Here is a 20,652-nt window from a genome sequence, read left to right as displayed (position 1 = left end):
GCTGTGGCCCAGGAGGGCAGTGCAGGGCAGCCACATGGGAGACCAGAAAGAGGCTCCTGGCTCCTGATTGGCGCAGTTCTAGCCATAGTGGCCATTTGGGGAGTGAACCAATGGAAGGAAGACCTTTCTCTTTCTCTCACTGTCTGTAAACTCTACCTGTCAAATAAATAAATAAAAAACAAACAAAAAAATTTTAAAAACAGCTAGTCTGCAACAGTGCCTTGTTTAAAATACAGTCACTGAATTCACAGGGCTTTTCGCTTTGCGGATCCTCCTGCGCCACAGTTCAGCCACACTTCTCCTTGATGCCCAGCTATGTCCCTCCCTCATCCTCTCCCAGTTAAATGGCATCTGCGTGGAGGCTCTAGGCAGCTGGTTTTTCATCCTCTAGAATCTCTACAAAGGTTCAAAAGCTTACATAGATGTATGATTAAATTTAAACAGGTGAATCTTTTAGTATCACAAAGTTTTAAAAAGTCACCGTTAATTTCATTTGCTTTACAATATGTAATTCATATTTAAATAAAAAAACCAGAGGAAGCCATGGTGTTTCTATGTTTATCAAGGACAGCATGGATTGAGAAATTTAACAAACATGGACATAAATCCTAGTGGTCAGGAGAAGCCAGAAGGAAACCAGGTGAACTGGATCTATTTTAGGGGAGCTGCTCACTATACGTCAGCCAACTCCGGGAGAGCCATCCATTTACTTTTATAAAGTGTAAAGTGAAGCGACAGACTCAATGATCAGAACCATGGGAAATCCTTCAATTAAATTGTGTAAAAGTTTCTGAGTTTACCTGAATTCGGCCAGCACACTACTCACTCTACAGTATTGCACCATCTATGGCAACAACAAGTTTCCCAATAACATCCACACCATGACAAGCCCGACGTGGAGCCAGTCTCTAAGCGGGCTCTCAGGGATCCCCACCTTTCACTGAGTGTAATCCTCCCCCCCACTGAATCAGCGCTGGCCTCTGTGATCAACAGAATCTGGCAAAGGCAATGGCATTATGACTTTAAGGCTTGATGAGAAAAGACACTGTGGCTTTGCCTGGCTCTCCATTCACTAGCGAGCAGAGCTACGAAGCCCAGCATGGTGGGAATTGGTACCTCCTGCCTGCAGCCTCGGTCAGGCTTCAGACGACTGACGACTGATGGCCCTACTGACAACTCGTCTGCAACCGCATGAGACAACCTGAGCCAGAACCGCCTGGCTAAACTGGTCGCAAACTTCTGAAACAGAAACTCGGAGAGATGCTCTGGGGTCACCTGTCACCTGGAAATGCATTACTCACACACACTATACCAAGTAAAAAGCAGACACAAAAGGCCACATGTGCTGTGATTCCTTTTATGTGAGATGTCCTAATAGGCAAATCTAAAGAAACAGGATGTAGATTGCTAGTTGCCAGAGGCTGGAAGGAGTGAATAGAGTGACATGGGTGTGAAGATTTCTTCTTGGGCGAAAATGTTCTAAAATTCCATAGTGCTAGTGGGTAACAACCTTGTGGATACAGTAAAAAGCCACGGATCGTATACTTTAAAAGTTGAGGTCTATAGCATGTTAACTGTGAATTACACTGGAAATTATGTGTGTGTCTGCGTGTGTGAGAATGGATGGATGTGGAACACAGCAGTGGACTGAAGCCGGACGGACTTTCGGTGACTCCTTCAGTGAAATTCTGAAAAACTCTGACAAATGCTGGACAAGTGTGATGGCCTTTGAGGGGCTGCAGGTGCAGATGTAAGGCAAGTACGGAAAATCTTACTGGCGTTTGGAGGAAAGGAGGCTCTTATTCCACAGTGGCAGGGAGTTTAGCAGCACCGTTGCCTGCAGTGACAAATGGGCAGAGGGAATTCCACACACGGCTGCGTGTTCCTCCCAGGTTCTTCTTGTTTCTACCAATATGCAAGAGAGAGGTGAGCTAAAGGAAAAGCTATTAAACATTAATAATTAATTGATGGTTTATAAAATGTCCAGGCTCTTTAGGTGGCAAATGATACTAAAATTAAGAAACGGCGTCAGGCAAAGATAAAGTCTAGGGCACTTCCAGGAAAGCATGGTCGAAAGATAAAAATAACAGAGTAGAGAAATCCTTTCTTATGACTTCCAAAGAATACCAAATGGCCCCCCAGAGAACTCTTTAAACAACAGGACTCACTAGAAGTTTACCAGCATTTTTCCCAATTGTCGCAGAATTCCAAGTTAGGAGAAACCTATTTGGAAGAGATTTTTGGATATAGTTTTTGTTTACTGGTATGAATTCCAATAAGATTTGCAGGGTACTTAAATACACTTCTTAAAAAATTATACTAGCAGAAATGCTGCTTGGATTAAAAGGAGAGAACACACGTCTTTGAAGACTCAGGAAATCACTCAATATGATCCAGGCTGCCCAGCCTGAACACAGCAGCTCCAGCAGCAGAACCAAGAGGCCAGAGAACATATACCAGAGCCGAGAATTATTCCCAAGCTCTAAGTACTAAATGGGGGCTGCCAACACATGTCCAGTTAGATTTCAGAATTGCTATAGACTCTGTACATCCTCCATTTCTGCTCTTTTTGAGGAAGGGTCTATAGCAATTATCCCATATCTTTCACACCATTCTATCTGCACATGTGGGAAGTAAATAACTAGCTCATAGGCCTTAAGATCAAGAGGACCTATCCTTGAGCTGTGCTTAAAGCACTATGAACTGCCCTCACGTAGCCTCACTCAAGCTTGCAGGGTGGTGAACCCTTTTTCTGCCAAGGGCTATTTGTGAATTTATAACATCATTTGTGGGCCACACAAAATCATCAACTTAAAAACTAGCCTGCTACAGATTTAGTGAATTTCGAGTCCCACCCTGCCTTGGCAGACCAAATGATTCCATGGGCCTTATACAGTCTGTGGGCCAGATGTTCCCTACCTCTGAAAAATACTGGGCTTTGAGCTAATGCTATAATGGGATGAAACTTCCAGAAGACCCGGGCGGAGATAAGTGTATTTTGTATGTGAGAAGAAATGACCACTGGGACCAAAGGTCAGACTATGGTAGCCAACTTCCAAGTCGACCTTCAAAGATCTCCACCTGCTGATAATTATGCTCTGTGTGATCTCTCCAATCTTTTTATCAGGTCCCATGCAATTTATGGAACATGTCAAATGCGACACAGTGCGACTTTTAAAGCTGGCTTATAAAAGATAGTGACCTCTGCCTAGCATGTACACTTCTTTTACTTACCTGGGGGAATCCAACTGCCATGACATTAAGATACTCAAGCAGCTCTACAGAGAGGCCCACATGGTGACACACTAAGGCCTGTTTGCACCAGACAGGCAAAGAATTGACTCTGGACATGTGAATGAACCATTCTGGAACACTTAAAACAGTACTAGAGAGTTCTTTAGATGACTACAACCCCATTTCTGCGACCTGATTAGACTGCACTAGGCCTGCCCAACTACGGTCACACTGCTTAATGATGGGGATACATTCTGAGAAATGCATCAGGCCGTCCTGTTGCTGTGCAAACATCGTAGCATGTACTTGCACCACCAGGACGCTGTGACGTCGCAAGGCAATATCACCTCACAGGAACACTACTGCATACGCAGCCTCTCACTAACCAAGACGTTGTTAGGTGGCACGTGGTTGCATATTAGTCCTTAATTCCTAAGCCGCAGAAACTGGGATGACAAGTGTTTATTCTTTTAAGCTGCAAATGCTAACTATGAGAAATATGTCACTTATCATCATCTTATTCTTGCTGTCATATTAAAAGGAAAATATTTGGAGGCCCCTGTTGAGTGAGATTTTTCTCTCTATTACACAAAGAGTACATATTTTTATCAGAATATTTTATTTCAAGAGTTAACACCATTTTCCAGAAGTTAAAAACCAATAGTTACTTCCCTGAGTGTAAAGAATTAATTCTACAATAAAAGGACAGTTACAAAAGTAAGCAATTAGAGGTACATAATTCTGTGCATTCAATTATATACTCTGTTACAAATTCATTCTTAAAAACCTCATGTAGTTTAGAACGTTCACGCTTCAAACAGAGCCCCAGATAGCTCATTTTTTTCATGTATAATATTGTTCTCAGTCTGCTCGGTCTTTATCAAATTCCAGGGCAATCTTTAAAGCAGTGCTGTTGAGACCGACAGACTGCATGTTACATATGATAGAGACAACGATCCCCCTGGGGGGGACCTTGTTATCGATAGCCTCTGTATCCAGTTCTTCAGGAAGGACCAGCAAGACGCTGCTGGCACCCACTGCGCCCCCCGTGTGTGAGGCGTAGTGCCGCTGCTTCCTGCACGAACCATACGTCTGCTTCTTCTCCACAACACCCCACGCCATGGCATATTTACCCTCTTTATCCCAAGACATCTCCGTGTTAGGGACTGGTGTCCACATCATAACCATTGTTTCGGGTTTGAGATAGCCAGGTAAAAGGTTTTCATTTGAGTTCTTAAACAGCCCGACTTGGTAGCCATACAGCATCGCATTTCCAAATTTCAGAAGGTCACCCACTGTAGACAGAAATCCACCACCAGCCCACTTATAGGAATTATCCACGTAAGGTGTGTTGACAAGACGTCTCTTTTTATTGTAAACGTAAAATCTAAAATGAAATAAGAATCATCATTAACAATCTAATAGACTATTACTGACTCTACACATGATAATAGGAAAATGTATACAATTCAGACTGCACTTCAAAGAAGTGATCATATATTCTCAGGAACTATAAACCAACCACAAATTTTTAGTATGATTCAGTTCCTATGACACACAGATAACTGAACAGTCGAATTACTTTGTGAATTAAAGCATAAAAAGTGGTTTCTTTTTCCCTATTGGTATGGCTTGCCCATGACTCATGTATTAAATTTTTAATACCTAAAAAATGTATGAGTATTACACAATCATTGGCCTTGTACTGGTATATGGAGAAACACCTCTCATTTGACACACATTCCTAGTCCTTGGGCTTAATGTGGAATCGTGCTATAAGTGAATTTTATAACTAAAAGTCCACTGGGATGTTTAGGAATAGGTTAACATTTTTAAGAAGACTAGGTTTCTTAAAAAACAGCATATAAATGCCAGGTGTAACAACGTGATGCCTTCTTGGCAGAGTGGGAGAGGCTAAAGTTAGCAAACCTCGGTTTGAATCCCAACTTTCGCCCTTACTAATAAAGCTTATTTTATTTAACGTACAGTTCTTAATATGTACCAAGCACTGTTCTACAAACTACGTGAAGATGAACCAAGTTATCTTATAGCAACATCAGCAGCAGATAGGATTGTATGCCTCTTCCACTGGAGTGCAAGTGCTCCCGGGGAATGCATAGTGCTGGGCCCTGGGCCAACCTCTGAGTGCCAGGTTACTGGACAGCCAGCAACATGGATGTGAGGACTCCCGAGCCCTAGGGAGAGGATCACCGCACCGGCAGCTCACAGGACCTTGGCTAAGCAGCAAAGGAGCTCGGTTCAGCTGACACACGGAATCCGAGTGGGCAAGAGGCAGAGGTAAGGCTGGAGGAACAGACTGGGGTTTAGAGCACAGATCACAGAGGACCTCCATCTTACCTCACAAAGTACTCAAGTTTCTTCCGGGGGGGGGGGGGGGGGATCCTTGCTACAGCTCCCAGTCTTCTCTCTCTTCATTTACTGCTGACTACAGGCACCACCCACACTTGCTGTTTCTACATCAGCCTGTCCGTTCATTCTTCAGCCCCTTCCAGCCTACATGGCTCAGGTACATTACAGTCCTCATCTGCTCTGGCTTGCATGGCACTGCTGACCGGCGCTTCTGAGCCCTCAATCCTAGGACTCCCTGACCCGCTCCACTGACCAGGGGTGCCAGGGATGCCAGTCTTCTCTGCTACAGACAGAACCACCAATCTACCACATCCTCTGCTCAAAGTTAACACCTGGGCTTTCTACTAACATTTGTAATTCTCAAATGTGGCCTGAGAGGACAAATTTGTTTGTTTGTCAGATCAGCTGTGGGCCTCATTCCCTCCACAGTTCCTACCTTTGGAGGGACAGTGGGCACAAATAGTTTAAAAATGACTCCTTTTCTTCTTCCGAGATTCTTAGACATCCCCTAAAATCTCAGGTCATGATACTGAGTCAGGAGGGACTGGCACTCAGGAAAAGGGTGGCCATAGTTACGTATATGCAGATGAAAAAAACAGTCTGGGAGCAGACATGTGGCCAGGTGGTTAAGCCCCTGGTTAGGAAGCCCGGGTTCCATACTGGAGTTCCTGGGTTTGATACCTGGCTTTGGCTCCTGACTCCAGCCTCCTCCTAAGGCACCAGTGCCAGGAAGGCAGTGGTGATGGCTCAAGTGAATGGGTTCCTGCCACCCGTGTGGGACACCTCGACTGAGTTTCTAGCTCCCAGCTGTGGTGCAGTGCAGTCCCGGCCATTGTGGGCATTTGGGGAGAAAGCCAGTGATAGTGCTTTCTCACTCACTCTCTGCCTCTCGAATTAATACAAAAATTAAGGGTTATGTGTTTGGCTTAGTGGTTACGATGCCTGTATCCTACACCAGAATATCTGGGTTCTAGTCCTGATTCCAGCTCTCATCTTCAGCTTCCTGCTAATGCAGACCTTAACAGGCAGTGGTGATGGCTCTAGTGATTGGGTCCCCGGATTGAGGTTATAGCTCCCAGCTTTGGTCGGGCCCTCTTTGTCTCTCTGCCTCTCAAATAAAAATATAAATAAATAAAATATTTTAAAAATTTAAGCTCATGGAAAATGGAATTTAAAAACAGTTAAAACAGACTGCAGAGGACCTTAATATACTCTTCTATGAACCAATGATTTGATTTATGTCCTTTTCATGTATCAAAATCAACATGTCTAAAACTAAGATTTAATCTCTTTCAAACCCTGCCATATTTTTTCTCTCCATTAAAACCCTCATTGAAAACCTTGGATGGGGGCAGGTGCTGTGGCATAGTGGGTGAAGCTGCCACCTGCAGTACCAGCATCCCACAAGGGTGTCAGTTCGAGTCCCGGCTGCTCTGCTTCCAATCCAGCTCTCTGCTATGGCCTGCGAAAGCAAAGAAGATGGCCCAGGTGCTTGGACCCTTGCACCCGTGTAGGAGACCCAGAGGAGGCTCCTCCTGGCTCCTGGCTTCAGATCAGCCCAGTTCCGTCATTGCAGCCATTTGTGGAGTGAACCAGCAGATGGAAGACTCTTTCTCTCTTTCGCTCGCTCTCTCTCTCTCTCCCTATCCCCCCGCCCCGTAACTCCGCCTTTCAAATAAATAAATAAATCTTTAAAAAAAAAAAAAAAACTTTGGATAACACTCTTGCCTTCAAGTTCACATCCAATAAGAAGCTAAACCCCATTTATTCAATTCTGCTTATTGTCTTTTATTTTAAAGACTTATTTATTTGAAAGTCAGAGTTACATAGAGAGAGGAGAGGCAGAGAGAGAGGAAGAGAGAGAGTTCTTCCACCCGATGGTTCACTCCCCAATTGGCCCCAATAGCCGGAGCTGTGCCAATCTGAAGCCAGGATCCAGGAGCTTCTTTTGGGTCTTCCATGTGGGTGCAAGGGTCCAAGTCCCATCTTCTACTGCTTTCCCAGTTCATAGCAGAGAACTGGATCAAAAGTGGAGCAGCCGGGCCTCAAACCAGCGCTCATATGGGATGCCAGCGCTTCAGGCCAGGGTGTTAACCCACTGTGCCACAGTGCCGGCCCCTGCTTTTTGTCTTACCTTTCTTCCTTTCTTCTATCCCTATGGCCACTCTCATACTTTAGGGCCTCATTACTTTCTGCCTCAATTCTGATTATACTTGTAATTCCAGTAAGATAAAATCTAAAGAAGCTACATAATAGGGGCCGGCACTGTGGCATCATGAGATAAGACACAGCCTGCAGTGCCAACATCCCATATAGGTGCTGGTTCAAGTCCTGGCTGCTCCACTTCTGATCCAACTCCCTGCTAATGTGCCTGGGAAAGCAGCAGAGGATGGTCCAAGTGCTTGGGCCTCTGCATCTATGTGGGAGACTCAGAACAAGCTCCTGGTCCCTGGCTTCGGATTGGCCCAATTCCAGCTATCGTGGCCACTTGGGGAGTGTACCAGCAGATGGAGATTTCTCTCTCTGTCTCTCTCTCTAACTCCACCTTTCAAGTAAAAACAATAATTAAATCTTTAAAAGCAGCGGGGAGGGGCAGCACTGTGGTGCAATAGGTTAATTCTCTCCGCCTGTGCCAGCATCCCATATGGACACCCAGTTCTAGTCCCGGCTGCTCCTCTTCTGATCCAGCTCTCTGCTATGGGCTGGGAAAGCAGTACAAGATGGCCCAGGTGCTTGTGCCCCTGTGCCTGTGTGGGAGACCTGGAAGAAGCTCCTGGCTCCTGGCTTCGTATTGGTCCAGCTCCGGCTGTTGCAGCAATTTGGAGAGTGAACCATCAGATGGAAAACCTTTCTCTCTTTCCTTTTCACTGTCATTAACTTTACCTCTCAAATAAATTCATAAAATATTTAAAAAAAAGAAGCTATATTAACAGAAGTATATTTTGTCACTGAGAAATGTATTTTTTAGATTTATTTATTTATTTGAGAGGTAGAGTTATAGACAGAGAGAGGGAGAGACAGAGAGGTCTTCTGTCCACTGGTTCGCTCCCCAGATGGCAGCAATGGCCAGAACTGGGTTGATCCAAAGTCAGGAGCCAGGAGCTCCTTCTGGGTCTCCCATGTGGGTACAGGGGCCCAAGGACTTGGGCCATCTTCTACTGCTTTCCTAAGCCATAGCAGAGAGCTGGATCAGAAGAGGAGCAGCCGGGACACAAACCGGCACCCGTATGGGATGCTGATGCTGCAGGAGGAGGCTTTGTTCACTACAGCGTCAGCCCCTGAGAAATGTATTTTTTTAGAGTGAGCTCCAAGCTTGTAAACCAGAGCTACCATTATTTTTTGGGAAATAATTAGTTTGGGGTAACTTACTATTTTAAAATAACATTTAGCGGATGGCGCTGTGGCATAGAAGGTTAAGCCTCTGCCTGCAGAGTCCACTTCTGGTCCAACTCCCTGCTAATGCAACTGGGAAAGCAGTGGAAGAAGGCCCAAGTACTTGGGGACCCTGCATCTGTGGGAGACCCCTAAGAAGCTCCTGGTTCCTGGCTCCAGCTTGGTCCAGCCCCAGCTGTTGCCACCATTTGGGGAGTGAACCAGCAGATGGAAGATCTCTCTCTCCCTCTCTCTCTCTGCCTCTGCCTCTCTATAACTCTGCCTTTCAAATAAATAAATAAATCTTTAAAAAAAATAAAATAGAGGCCAGCGCCGTGGCTCACTTGGTTAGTCCTCTGCCTGCGGCGCTGGCATCCCATATGGGCACCGGGTTCTAGTCCCGGCTGCTCCTCTTCTAGTCCAGCTCTCTGCTGTGGCCCGGAAGGGCAGTGGAGGATGGCCCAAGTGCTTGGGCTCCTGCACCTGCGTGGGAGACCCAGAAGAAGCTCCTGGTTCCTGGCTTCGGATCGGTGTAGCTCCGGCCATTGCAGTCATTTGGGGAGTGAACCAGCGGACGGAAGACCTTTCTCTCTGTCTCTCCCTCTCACTGTCTGTAATTTTACCTCTCAAATAAATAAATAAATAAATATTTAAAAGAATAAAAATAAAAGTGCTTATTTATATTTTATTATTCCTAGATGTTAAAAAACAAATAGAACTGGCTGGCGCTGCGGCTCACTAGGCTAATCCTCCGCCTGCGGCGCTGGTACTCCAGGTTCTAGTCCCAGTTGGGGCTCCTCTTCCAGTCCAGCTCTCTGCTGTGGCCCAGGAGGGCAGTGGAGGATGGCCCAAGTGCTTGGGTCCCTGCACCCACATGGGAGACCAGGAGGAAGCACCTGGCTCCTGCCTTCAGATTGGCGCAGTGCACCGGCTGTAGCAGCCACTTGGGGGGTGAACCAGTGGAAGGAAGACCAGTTCTCTCTGTCTCTCTCTCTCACTGTCTAACTCTGCCTATCAAAAACAAAACAAAACAAAAAAAAACAGATAGAACTGATAATGCATATTACAAAAACAATCTCATTGTAACATGAAGATTTGCACTAAACACACTAGTAAAGTCTGTCAGCTAAAGGCACTGAAAAAACAGCTTAATAAAAGCCCGCACTCAGTTCTGCAGGACACACAGGGAAATACGTGGGAGGGATCTATATGTTCAAAGTACAGAAAACAGTCATTTTGTTTGATTTTGATCACACCCAATTACAAAATTAGAGATTTTTGTTGAAACTACTATGCCAAAACCAGAAACTGAGCAGGTCTGACAATAAACTACTGAATTACTAAGCATTCTCCTGTCAACAAACCAGGTATCTCTCAGTGGCCAGCTCACTCCCAGCACACCTTGGGGATGTTTGCTTAAAGAGTAATTTAGTTGACTTGCCTAGAAGAGCATATTTGCCTATATGGAATCAATGTTCCTATTAAGAAAATGCCATTTTTATCTAGGACAACAATGTACCCAGCTAAAAATGAATTTCCTTATCTCTCCTACAATTAGGGGTGGCCTTGAGGCTAAATTCTGGCCAAGGAAATTTAAATACTACTTGAAGGTAGAATTCTGGGGATAGATTTTAAAAGGGTGATAAACACCACATGGCTCTATTTTAAACACACACATACACACACAGAGAAGTGATAAAAAAGATAAATATTTACTTTTAGAATATAATAACTCCACAAAGCTGTGGTCAGGATATTATAAACTTTTCTATGGTTTTGTCCAAGAAGTCAGTAGACTAAATAACAAAGCTAAATACATTTTATTTTCTGCAAATAGTACTATAAAGCAAATGAATAGAAACATGCACTTACTGCCTATTAATCTGACGTTCTGTCGGTCTACTCTTTGAAGATCACTGTTACTCCTGAATTCCCCTCAAAAGCCGATGCTTTAAAACTCCTTTACCATCATCATTACAAAAAAAGAATCAAAATCGAGTTTTAGAGGCCCAAATAAATAGTTGGAAAATAATGCGAATGGATAGAACATTCTCCTAGGCTACAATATTTCCTTCTTTTGCCCCTGTTTTATTTCAGTAGCCCACTTAATCTAACTAAAATGAATCAACTACCCCTTCAGAACCACTGGGACTACCAAAAATCAGCCAAAGAAACAAATGAACAAACTGGTCAAGCCCGAGCCCAGAGCTGAAAAGAGCCTTTAAAACTAGAAACAGAAATGCACTGCATTCTTTTAAAGAATGGGAGCTAACATGAGATGAACTCACCATCGTATGCCAGGTTTTGATTTGTGTACAAGTCACAAATTAGAGCCACTCATCTGAAACAGCAAATGACAACTGCTTGCAGACTGTGCCTTCCTAGAGTCTTGATTTTCAGTTTAGAAAACAGGTTCAGTGTGTCTATAATGTGCTTATCCCTCCTTATTCATTCATTTTCAAATGCCTACTTCTAAGTCAAAGGTCACTCATCTATGCCTTCTTTTTCATATTCACTTGATAACCTCTGATATTTGTCATTTTTTCTTATGCTTTCAATACAATGCTAGACCTAAAAATAATGACTACAAATCATCTGCAGTGGTCAAGAACCAGAGGCCACTTCAGAAAATTCAAATTCATTGCTAGTTGCTAACCTCATTTCTTTTGGGTCCTCAAAAATCTCTCTTAAGTCATAGATTGATTTGCAATGCATATTTAATCCTTTAAAATAAGCTAATAATTTAAAAATTATATTTTAAATATAAAAAATAAACAAACTAATGTATTATTCCAAGAATGTCACTATTTTGTTTCTTTACAAAGTACCATTAAAGTATTTTAGAAGTATGATTCATGGAAATATGCAAAGTAAAAGTAACAGCTGACATGCTAAATGTGCTACTTTTCTAACAAATCAAATGATAAAATGGAAAAGAAAACATCATGACTCTACGACTCAGATAGTAGTTAGCCTCAAATTCTTTCCCAAAGCTTCTTGAACAAGCTACTAACAAGCTAGTACCAATTAGGATAAAATTTTACTCTGGTATATTTCACTAAATGGCTTTCAAATGTTTTTTTCCTACCTGAAATCACAGTTAAGAAATACACTTCTCACTTTGACTAAATGAACACATGACCATGAATATATACATAGATGTGCCCTGAAGCCGAAGTTACTGTAGCATCCACAAACTGATTCTTCTCTTCTTCCTATCAGTTACAGCAAGGCCCAGGCCTGCTCAGCTAGAATCTCCGTTTCCCAGCCTCCCTTGTCACTAAGTGTGATCATACAGCCACATCTCTGCCAACAGCAGGTAAGCAGAAATGAAGTGTGACACCTGCGAACCGGACCTGGAGCCACTGAGTGAGTGACGCTCAGGCTCTGCTCCAGCTCTGACACAGACGGGGACATTGCACAGAGGGGAGCAGTACTGTCTGAACGCCTTCCCTCAGGAACGCTGCCTGAGAGAATCAGACTTTCACTGTCTTCAGGCCATTCTACATTGGTTATCTTTGCTATAACAATTTAGCTTTTACTCTAAGTTTTATATTTACCCTTACTCTACAAAGTACATTTTTTTCTTTTTTAAAAAATTTATTTATTTGAAAGGCAGAGTTAGAATTCAAATCTGGATCTTCCACCTGAGTGGCAGTCCTCACCTGCATCCTCCCAGGCTCTGCCTTAACAGGAAGCTGGAAGGTGGAGCAGGGACTCCAGCTCATCTCACGTGAGAGGCAGACACCCCAAGTGGCATCGGACCTGCTGGACCAAATACCTAGCCTTCTATAAACTTTTTAAAGCACCTCATATACTAGGAAGAAAAAGGAGTAAAAAGAAAATAATCAGGGTAGGCATTATGGTGCAACAGCGAACAAGCGACCACCAGGAATGCCCACATTGCTTATCAGTGTGAGCTCAAGATCCCACCGCTCTGCTTCCAGTCTAGCTTCCTGTTAATGCACCCTGGGAGGCGGCAGGTGACAGCTCAGGTGCCATGTGGGAACCTGGACGGAATTCCAGGCTTCTGGCTTTGGCATGGTCCAGCCCCAGCTGTTGGGGCATTTGAGGAAGATCTCTCTATTTGCCACTCTGCCTTTCAAGCAGATTTTAAAAGATAAACAAAAAATTTAATAAAAGAGAAAATAACCAGTAAAGAACATGAAAACTTAATAAACTGAATAACTCTGACCATAAATAATCAAGAGATAACTGAAGTGCCATTTCACAAAGTTTTGAGTTAACTCTTTTTTTTAAGATTTATTTTTTATTTATTTGAAAGGCAGAGTTACAGAGAGAGGAGAAGAGGCAGAAAGAGACAGAAATATTCCATCTGTTGATTCATTCCCCAAATGGCTTCAACAGCCAGGGCTGGGACAGGCCAAATCCAGGAGCCTGGAGGCTCCTCTCGGTCTTCCACATGAGTGCAGAGGCCCAAGCACCTGGACCAGCCTCTGCTGCTTTCCCAGGTGCATCAGCTGGGAGCTGGATAGGAAGTGGAGCAGCTGGGACTCTAAATGGGATGCTGCACTGCAGGTGGAGGCTTAACCTGCTATACCACAGTGCCGGCCCCTGAGTCACCTTCTTAACATTTGACATAATTGCCTTTTCCTTAGTATTCTTCCCTTATTTTTCCTGAGCTAAGTTGTTTTGATATCACGTTTTTGCTTTTCAAATACTTTTTCCTCAAATAAAGTAAAACAAATTTTTATTGCGTTTGCTAACACTTTGTTCAACTTAATTTTTTTATCTCCTGGGATGTGAAATTTTTCTCTAAAAAATGAGCCAAAATTTTTTAAATTTAATGAAATAATTTTAAACAACTACTTCTATATTTGATTTTAAAGTATCCCTTTGCATTTGGGTCACATTATATTACTCCTGTCTCATCTCAACTGAACATTTAAATTTTTTGCCACTTTCATATAGTTGTGCTTAAGTTATTAAGCTTATTTATTTATTTGAAAGATAGAGAGGCTGACGGGGGAGGGAGGAAAGGTAGATATATTGATAGATAGATAGGTGAAAGATAGCTCGATCGATCTTCTATCTGCTGGTTCACTCCCCATATGCCTGCAACAGCCAGGGCGGGGCAGGCAGAGTCAGGAATTCCATCTGGGTCTCCTATGTGTGTGACAGGGACCCAAGTACTTAAGCTCTCATTTGCTGCCTCTCAGAGTGTATATTACCAGAATGCTAGACAGGAAGCAGAGGTGACTCCATCCCAGGTACTGACAGGGAACGCAGATGTTCTGAGCAGTGGCTTAACCTGCTATGCCACAACGCCCTCCCCAGGCTGTTTTAGATAACATAAATTACACTTAAAACTTGAAATCATACCAAACCACTCCATTACTACAAAGTATAAGACAAATTTTAAAAGATTAAACAGTGGGGCTGGTGCGGTGGTGTAACAGGTAAAGCCACTGCCTGCAGTGCTAGCATCCAATGTGGGCATCAGTTCAAGTTCCAACTGCTCCACTTCTGATCCAGCTCTCTGTATGGCCTGGGAAAGCAGTGGAAGACGGCCCAAGTCCTTGGGCCCCTGCACCCGCATAGGAGACCTGGAAGAAGCTCCTGGCTCCTGGCTTCGGATTGGTGCAGCTGCAGCCATTGCAGCCATCTGGGGAGTGAACCAGCGGATGGAAGACCTCTCTCTCTCTGCCTCTCTGTAACGCTGCCTTTCAAATAAATAATTAAAAAAAAATACTATTTAAAAGAAAACTGAGAGAAACCATGGCTCAAATGTGTTAAAACATTTTTAAAAAATTATTTATTTGAGAGGCAGAGACAGATAGATGGACAGATTGAGTAAGCTCCTACCCACTGGTTCAGCCCCTAAGTGCCCATAATGATGATGCTGAGTGGGGCCAAAGCTAGGATTCCAGAACTTAACATAGGTCTCCCATCTGGGTGATAGGAACCCAAATATTTGAGCCATCACTGCTGTTTCCTAGGGTCCGCATTAGTAGGGAGCTGGAGTCAGGAACCAGAGGCAGGACAAACTAAGACACTCTGGAATCTAAACTGCTGGGCTAAACACCTGCACCAGCTTAAACGTTTTAAATCTTAATCCTTATAATTAAGAAATGTCTGGCCGGTGCCGTGGCTAACTTGGCTAATCCTCCACCTGTGGCGCTGGCACCCCAGGTTCTAGTCCCGGTTGGGGCACTGAGTACTAGTCCCGGCTGCCACCCTTCCTGTCCAACTCTCTGCTGTGGCCCGGGAGGGCAGTGGAGGATGGCCCAAGTGCTTGGGTCCCTGCACCCGCATGGGAGACCAGGAGGAAGTACCCAGCTCTTGGCTTCAGATCGGCACAGTGCTGGCCATAGCAGCCCTTAGGTGAGTGAACCAACGGAAGGAAGACCTTTCTCTCTGTCTCTCTCTCACTGTCTATAACTCTCTGTCTCTCTCTCTGTCTAACTCTGCCTGACGAAAAAAAAATGTCTAAAATTACTTACTATAAACATTACTTAAACCCAGATATTTTTAAATAGTCAATTATCTTAATTATATAACACTTAGTATTTTTTATAATTTTTATAATTTTTTATAATACACAGAAAATCTTTTAAAAATATTTATTAATTTTTTGGGTAGTCAGAGTCAGAGAGAGAGAGAGGGAAAGACAGAGAAAGAGATCCTCTACCACTGGTTCATTCTCCATTTTCCAAACGGCCACAACAGAGGAGCCAGCAGTCAGCAGCCCATTCAGGTCTCCAGTGTGGGTGACAGGGGTTCAAGTCCTTGGGTCATCTTCCTCTGCTTTCCCAGGTGCACCAGCCGGGAGTTAGATTGGAAGTGAGACAAAGGGGATTCAAACTGGTGCTCTAATATGGGATGCTGCTGTCACAGGAAGCGGCTTAACCCTCTGCACCACAGTGCAGTACCCTCCAAAACATTAATTACCCTTATTAATGATATGCAGTGGAATCTACATTATCCAAATCAGAAGAATATTTTAATGTCCACTGTTATAACACACACATATTCAACATAAAATCCTGTGATTAAGGGCTGGCAGCAGGTGATGTCAGCATCCCATAGTGGGGTACTGGGAGTTCTGGCTGCTCCACTCAGTCTGGCTTCCTGTCAATGCACTTGGGAAAGCAGCTGAAGATTGCCAAGTACGTGGGTCCCTGCTACTCTTGTGGAATAGCTAGAAGGAATTTTGGGCTCCTGGCTTCAACGTGGCCCAGATCCAGCTACTGTGGCCAACTAGGGAGTGAACCAGTGGATGGAAGATCTCTGTCTCTCCATCTCTCTGACACTTTGCTTTCAAATAAATAAATATTAAAAAATTCTTTGATTGAAAGTAGACACATACATGGGGCCAGCCCTGTGGCATAGTGGATAAAGCTGCCGCCTGCAGTCCCGGCATCCCATATGGGCACCGGTTCGAGTCCTGGCTGCTCCACTTCCAATCCAGCTCTCTGCTCTGGCCTGAGAAAGCAGTAGAAGATGGCCCAAGTCCTTGGGAAGAAGCTCTTGGCTTCGGATCAGATCAGCTCCAGCCAACTGTGGAGTGAACTAACAGGTAGAAGACTTTCTCTCTCTCCCTCTCTCTCTCTCTTTCTCTCTCTGCCTCTCCTCTCTCTGTGTAACTCTGATTTTCAAATAAATAAATCTTCTCTTTTTTTGCCAGGCAGAATTAGACAGTGAGAGAGAGAGATATATAGACGGTGAGAAAGAGAGAAACAGAGAGAAAGGTCTTCCTTCTGTTGGTTCAATTCCCTAATGGCCGCTATGGCCAGTACTGTGCCGATCCGAAGCCAGGAGCCGGGTACTTCCTCCCGGTCTCCCATGCGGGTACAGGGGCCCAAGAACTTGGGCCATCCTCCACTGCCTTCCCGAGCCACAGCAGAGAGCTGGACTGGAAGAGGAGCAACCGGGATAGTACCTGGCGCCCTGACCGACACTAGAACCCAGGGTGCCGGTGCCACAGGTGGAAGATTAGCTTAGTGAGCCACAGCGCCGGCCAAATAAATAAATCTTAAATAAAAAAAAAAGTAGACACATACAGGTAAGCAACCTAATAACCATTTATCCTTACAGTTTTCTTTAAATATATTATATACTTAATGTTTTAAATGATACTAAATAATGACAGTAATAGATTTTAACTCATTGACTAAAATAAGAATCCATGAGTGATATGAACAACTAAATGCATAAATAAGTAAAGGAAAAGGAAAGCACTTTCTTATAACAGAATGCCAACTAACAAGTATTGTATTGAATAATGGAAGCAGAAAGCCATCATTTGGCAACCATCATTGTGATAACTGACTCAGTCAAGAATCATCAATGGATGCTAAAACTAGTAACAAGTTTGATGAGAAACAGGATTTTTACATAGTCTCAAAATATCTCTCCAAAAATATACTGTGAATATCAAAGGGGAAAATAGTAACTGTACAGTGGAGAAAGCTGACAGGTACCACCTCAACAAAGCACTTAAAATATCACACCAATAACTGATTAAATAGACATAACTTCTAAGAGACATGACAACTAAGCTCAATGTAGGAAACTGGACTGGATCCTAGACCAGGAAAAATATTTTTCTTCTCTTTGTAAAGGACATTTTAAGAACAATTGGCAAGATTTGATTGAGATTTATAAAGTGATTTATCAATGTTAATTTCCCAAATTTTTTTTTTTTTAGAAAATGCATATTTAAATATTTACAGGTAAAGGGTACCACGTCTGCAAGGATTCATCAAACACCATCATAGAGACAGACAATGCAAATGTGGCAGAAATGACAGCATCTGGTGATTTTTGGTGGATTTTTAAACTACTGTTGCTACTTTTCTATAAATAAATAATTTCAAAATAAACATTAAAACAAACAAAAGAAGGTAAACTAATCATCCACTAAAACAGAAGAAAACAGATGCTTAAAGAGCAAATTACATATATCCAGGATGGGTACAACTCTGGTTTAATCATTCTCCTGCTTGAATTATAAATGTTGTCTTTCACCTAAGATCTTGGGGCATTTTACAAGCATGCTTCATTTCCCTCACTTTATAGACAGAAAGACAGACAAGTAGAAAAGCTCCCAAAACGAGGTAAGGTAACTTGGACTAGAGAACAGGGAAATTCTGAACTTGAAGTGATAACGTAAGTGTTAAGATGAGACATAGCTAAACATGCCAGAAGGTATTCGTTTACCTTGCTCTATTGTAAATCACTGGCTCGTTTTCTTCCTGCACAGTTGTCAGCATATCCAAGTCTTGGAATATTTTCTGCATGTAGTCCAAATATTTATATCCTGAAGCTCTTTCTACTATGGCTGCCAGTAGGGTGTAGCCAAAAGTTGAATATAAAAACTGACTACCTTGAGATATCATTGCAAGGGGTGAAGGGGAGAAAAAAAAGAAAACATTATTCAAAATTACATAAAATATCTTCCCACTGAAAACTGGCATGCCTTTAAATTGAGAATATTTTACTCTAGCATTTAGAAAAGCATCACGGCAGATAAATCAACAAAACTAACTTTTCAATGGCTCTGCTTACTCCATGTCCCAAACATGAGAATACAATAATGGTTAGTATACTTATAACGCACATGACTCTGCTCTTTTCTCTGAGTAGGAAACTTATTTTAAAACACAAAATCCATAATTATATTTTTGGTCCTTATTAATTATACCTTTATAATATTTGTTCACAGTAAAATAACTTTTAAAATGACAATGGAAAAACTACATAAGCCTATGGTAAATCTAAAGATACTAAGTGGTTTCAAAAGGCATTATATTGGGGCCGTTGCTGTGGAGCAGCGGGTTAATCCTCTGCCTGCGGTGCCTGCATCCCATATGGTTGCCAGTTCTAGTCCTGGCTGCTCCTCTTCCAATCCAGCTTTCTGCTGTGGCCTGGGAAAGCAGCAGAAGATGGCCCAAATGCTTGGGCTCCTGCACCCACGTGGGAGACCGGGAAGAAGCTCCTGGCTCCTGGCTTTGGATTGGTGCAGCTCTGGCAGTTGTGGCCATTAGGGGAGTGAACCAACGGAAGGAAAACCTTTCTCTCTGTCTTCTTCTTATTGTCTGTAACTCTACATCTCAAATAAATAATAAAATCTTTAAAAAAAAAAAGGCATTATATAAAAAAATGTACAAAAGCAAAGCTAATTATTTTTACAGTCAATTTTTGGGAAATAAAATTAAATTGATGAATATTCACTTACTTAAGAAATGAAGGCACAAAATTAGTTGAGGAACTTAAATTCTAACTAAATACTAAAATATCAGCAATATTTGATCATGTTAACAGTGATCCACATTTTTATTGAGTGAACTATTATTCTGTAATTATCCATGAAAATCTTGATACTCGGAAACCTCTAAACGAGGCTAACCCTAAACTACCCGCCTGGATGCCAGCCTTTGTTAGAGATGGTAGGCAAAAGAGCAAGCACTGCGCCGCCTCACACAACTGTCAGCCTCACCAAACACACTCAACATGGGATCATTTTGGATTTCCCAAAAATTAACACTTCAATAATGACAACTTTGTTAAGAGAAGGAATTAACACTCACCAGGTTTAAAGAACAAAGGATCATTTTTAAACAATCTTAGGGATTCAATAGAATTTTCAAATTTTTCTTTCAAATATAATTCGCCTTGTTCAAAATCATTCTTCTTTTTGCCAGGTTTTGAATTCCGGCCTTTGGCTTCAGGGTCCTGCTCTGTCTTAGGTTTAGCAAAGTCATTCTTGTCGCTATTTCTGCCTCCTTTTTCTTTCAGTTCCCTCTCGTGGTCGGATACCATCGTTCCTTTCATCATCTTCAAGGCTTTGTAAGCTTTCTCTTCTTTCACCTTTTTCATGTCCTTTTCATAATGACGAATTCCACTTAAATGGGAAATCAGTAATCTTGTTGTGACAGAAACCTAATTGTAAAAAAGTGACAATTCAATTACAACAGTAAACTGTAAAATAAAAAGTTAGGAGCCTTGGAATAATGCCTTGGTAATATTTTCCATTTTGAAATGGTGCTGGAAAAATAATCACATTCAGATCCTTGGCTTCAAATTTCAGAAACATACCTACCCGAGTACCTTCTGAATTTAAAAAATAACCTAATTTATTAATACTAATTAAAAACAAACCAAAGAATTGTATGGAATATTTTAACTATCAACTTCAGCATAAACCATGTCACACACCACTAGTAAAATGAACTGTGAGTTTCACTACCTTTTCACCTTCGTATTCTTTTTCTGGGAATTCAGGAACATAATGTTGCACTGGAATATCAAGATCCAGTTTCCCTGCTTCCCACAATTTGGCAAGAGCAACCATCGTGAGGCTTTTGCTGATACTGGCAATTCTCATAACCGTCTCTGGCTTACATGGTACACGGTTCTCAACATCAGCATAACCTAAACCTTTGGGGGGAAAAAAGCAAAAAGTCACTATTAACAGGCTGCATGGCCCAAGAAGTCTTCAAAAACTGAAACAATACTATCTTAAAACACCCTTTTGTATTTATTTAAAGAAAAAGGTATTCTACTTTTATAAATTACTTAAAAATACACATGAAAGGAATGAATGTTAGCAACACTGACATCAGCAAGCCCAACTTAACCTTGTAACTAAATTGAAATTGTACCCTGTGTGCAACTGTACTTTTCCATCCATCTGATTCAAGTATTAATTTT

The 20,652-nt window shown here is 42.5% G+C and overlaps 1 protein-coding gene across 1 annotated transcript; it reads right to left on the bottom strand.

The window, feature by feature from the left end:
• Window positions 1-3,836: 3,836 nt before the first annotated feature.
• LACTB (lactamase beta) lies at window positions 3,837-20,379 on the bottom strand (the record flags this gene model as incomplete). Its single annotated transcript, XM_070054333.1, is given in 4 exon segments — window positions 3,837-4,621; window positions 18,160-18,325; window positions 19,530-19,881; window positions 20,189-20,379. Coding segments are annotated over 4 exon segments (1,182 nt in total). The 3' UTR covers window positions 3,837-4,095.
• Window positions 20,380-20,652: the final 273 nt, after the last annotated feature.

The sequence above is a fragment of the Oryctolagus cuniculus genome, chromosome 12 (genome assembly GCF_964237555.1).
Source record: "Oryctolagus cuniculus chromosome 12, mOryCun1.1, whole genome shotgun sequence".
NCBI lineage: Eukaryota > Metazoa > Chordata > Mammalia > Lagomorpha > Leporidae > Oryctolagus > Oryctolagus cuniculus.
The sequence above is the reverse complement of the archived record's forward strand: the minus strand, read 5'-3'. Positions and strand labels throughout refer to the sequence as shown.